Genomic DNA, 3,160 nt, shown 5'->3' on the forward strand with positions numbered 1-3,160 from the left:
ATTCTCCAAATGAACTATACGCTTTAATTTAAAAAAATAAATAATTAATTAACTAGATCTCCCCAAATTATGAAATCTACTCCCTAAATTTCCCCAAATTATTTCCAAATTATTTGAAAAGTTAATTAATGATTCCCATTAATTAGTGCGCTAAGTATACGGCGGTCCCTCCACCCGGGCCTTAAGTTGGCACTTGGCTGTTGTATGTTGGGTTGGCGCTAGTGGCGCTAGTGTTGAGTGTTGCCGTGTGGAAGCTTGGAGACTTGGCGTTGCATGGGACATGAACATCAGTTGTAAGTGATTGTTCCTGCGTAACGCTTCAGTGCTTCCTACATCCCACTTCCATTTACATTTCTTCTGCAGAGTTAAGCCAAGCCAATCCAATCGAAATCACTTTCATTACAACAAACTCGACAAAATTATGTCTCGATCAATGCTAGTTCTCCTAATTGCGTTGGGTGCCACAACAGTCCAAGCAGGTAAGTCCTAAAAATCGAACGATCGTGCGAATGAACCATTTCAATGCAATTGACAATAATAATGCCTGATGAAGCCAAAGCTCTAGTGAATCACTGCGCATTGTTCTATGCTCCAAATAACGGCTTAACCCACTGTAGCATTTCATATACAACGGCGAATGTGTGCGTCATTCGTTTACAATATACATAAATATTACAGTAACGAGATGTTGATAAATTATATCATCCGGTTGTACGAAGATTCCAGATCACATTTTAGAAACATTTTTTTTTATAATATGTAAGTTAAATGCTTTAATATTATCGAAAATACTACCATAGTTACGGATTCGTTGTTGACGAAATAGGGAGGAGTTAAGACACAAAAGAATTCTCTCAATCGCCCATACTTCCTGGTAAAATTTAGGGTACTATCCGGATGAATCAAGTTCCTTTTCGAAGCCCGAGAAAATGGCTCCACAATAAAACGAAAATTTTTTATTTTACTCAGCAGACAAACTTGGGTTATTGACTATTGCAACCGTTCATATTTCGGTCTTGTCCTCCATCATTAAAAAGAGTATTTGCGTTGAGAATTCTGTTTTTTTTTCTAAATATCTTCGAAATTGGAGAAAATTAAAAAATTGAAAAATTTATCTTCTTTTCGACCCCTACGGCGCACCATGGATGTTGAAGGTGGGTGGACTTATCTCGACGATATGACTCACTCATTCTCATCGACGGCACATTCAATATAAAAGCCGGTCTCTGGTGATGTTTGAAAATAATTGTCGTAGCATTCTAATGGATTCTGTGGCGGGGTTAGAATATTGGTAATATAAGGTGGAGAGGAATCGATTATTTTCCTCCAGAGAACCAATTCCTGAAAAAAAAAATCTCACTTGTCAATCCATTAATTTCCGCATTGTTGAGGAGTCCATGCAAAAATTTTTTTGTTATAACTTTAACATTTTCTTCTCCAAATGTGAAACGTATTTAATCATTTTTTTAACTCTTTTTTTTTTATCATAAACTGAAAATAGTTTTTTGATGTGAAAAAAGTGGCAACGTCGGAACTGCAGAGCGTTTAGATAGTCGAAATTGGCACTATACCAAGGTAACCAACTAACTGACTGTGGGTTAGTTTTGTTTTCGCGGGAATTTTAAATGCCTTTTTAATGAATGGAGAAAGTATTTTCCAAAACACCAGGAATTAGACGAAAATGCTGCAGGTGATGGAGAAAGGAAACCAAGTGCTATTGATTATCCGGAGGAGTCAGTCAAAATCGCATTTCTGCGTGACTCGCTAAGGACAGATGGAAAAATTCCGACAAATGACAATAGTCGGAGAGCATCCCTTTTGAATTAGCGGCGCTCTCCACCACTTGGAAATCCGCTGCTAAATTGGCGTAATCGCGAGATGCGCCCCGCTGAAATTACTTTTTTCACCAACTTTTCAACAATTATTAATAAACGGTTCTCGAAGTGAGCATAAAAATTTTCTCAAGAACTTCATATAAATACATTCTTTCAGTCTGTCAAGTTTCGCGTTAGTGGCTGTTTTTTGTCTATTTCTTTTTGCATTTTTACGATTTTTCAATAACAGTCCGTAACCCTTGACCCTTAAGGCGAAGCTCCCCGTGTGTAATCGGCCATTTACTGCACGCTAAAGTGTAAAAAATTTCAACAACGACGAAAAATTTTGAACCCTAAAACTGAAAAGAAAATGGTACAAGCCACCGATCGGAATTAAGTGACTATCGAATAATTCGATACTAGTGTCTTTACCAGATAGGAAAACAATGAAGAGAATTATCCTCTGATATTCAGGGAAATGTGAAAACGTTGATCTATTAATGATGGTCATCTATAGGGGGTGTTACACTATTTTTGAGAAGACAATTTCCAAAAATGTGAATATGTTTTGAAGGTGAATTTTTTAGAGGAACTACCATCGATATAGGAAAACCAGATGAATGGTAAACTGTGAGAGCTCCTTTGGTTCTTTTCAATAAATTCTGTATTTCATAAAATTGCAATAAATCGGACACTTGATGCGTTATGAACAGTGTTGGTAAAAGTAAAAGGGTATTCCCAAGTAGGGCTTGCCAATCGTCACTCATTGGACCATTCCTCGGCTCAGACCTGACGTACATAGTATTGTAACCCAATAATGGACAAAAATTGGCTCAAGTCATGCAAATCCATTCACTAAACGCTAATCATTAACCACAGTATGGCCGACGTGAACAAACCAATGATCGGCATACCATCTCTAGGACAATAATAGGTCAATAGTAAAAAATCCGGACGATAGGCGCTTCAATGTTCGGCCGATACCTGGCCAATGTTATATACACCAAGCGTTGCTACATCAAAGCTAAGCGCACACTTAGCCAAAGGTAAAATGCCGATAATGATAACACAATAACCATATGATCTATAGTGATAATAATAAACAATCATTATTAAATAATAATGGAAGAACTATAACTATTATGAAATAATAATAGTGATTTTAACTATCACCTCCACGAGTTATAATTAGATCATTCAAACATGGAGTGCCAAACAATCAGAAATAAAAATAAAAAGTATAAATTGTTATGTCCGGAGACGTTGTCAGCGTCGGAGGACAACTATTGTATAATAGAATTATTTCCGGAAAATAAGAACTAGAACTTTTGATATAAAAATATGGA

At 36.6% G+C, this 3,160-nt stretch overlaps 1 protein-coding gene across 2 annotated transcripts in view; it reads left to right on the top strand.

Moving 5' to 3' along the window:
* The first annotated feature begins 264 nt into the window (after nt 1-264).
* The window catches only part of LOC105269700 (protein shisa-4), an 11,300-nt gene continuing 8,404 nt past the window's right edge, over nt 265-3,160 (top strand). The window contains exon 1 of one of the 2 annotated variants that reach the window (XM_011310156.1): nt 265-479. In XM_011310156.1, coding sequence (XP_011308458.1) covers nt 422-479 — 58 coding nt within the window. In that variant the 5' untranslated portion in view covers nt 265-421. The remainder of the gene's footprint in view (nt 480-3,160) is intronic. The other variant, XM_011310157.1, reaches the window with a different exon arrangement.

The sequence above is a fragment of the Fopius arisanus genome, unplaced genomic scaffold (assembly GCF_000806365.1).
Source record: "Fopius arisanus strain USDA-PBARC FA_bdor unplaced genomic scaffold, ASM80636v1 scaffold00073, whole genome shotgun sequence".
Classification (NCBI taxonomy): Eukaryota; Metazoa; Arthropoda; class Insecta; order Hymenoptera; family Braconidae; genus Fopius; species Fopius arisanus.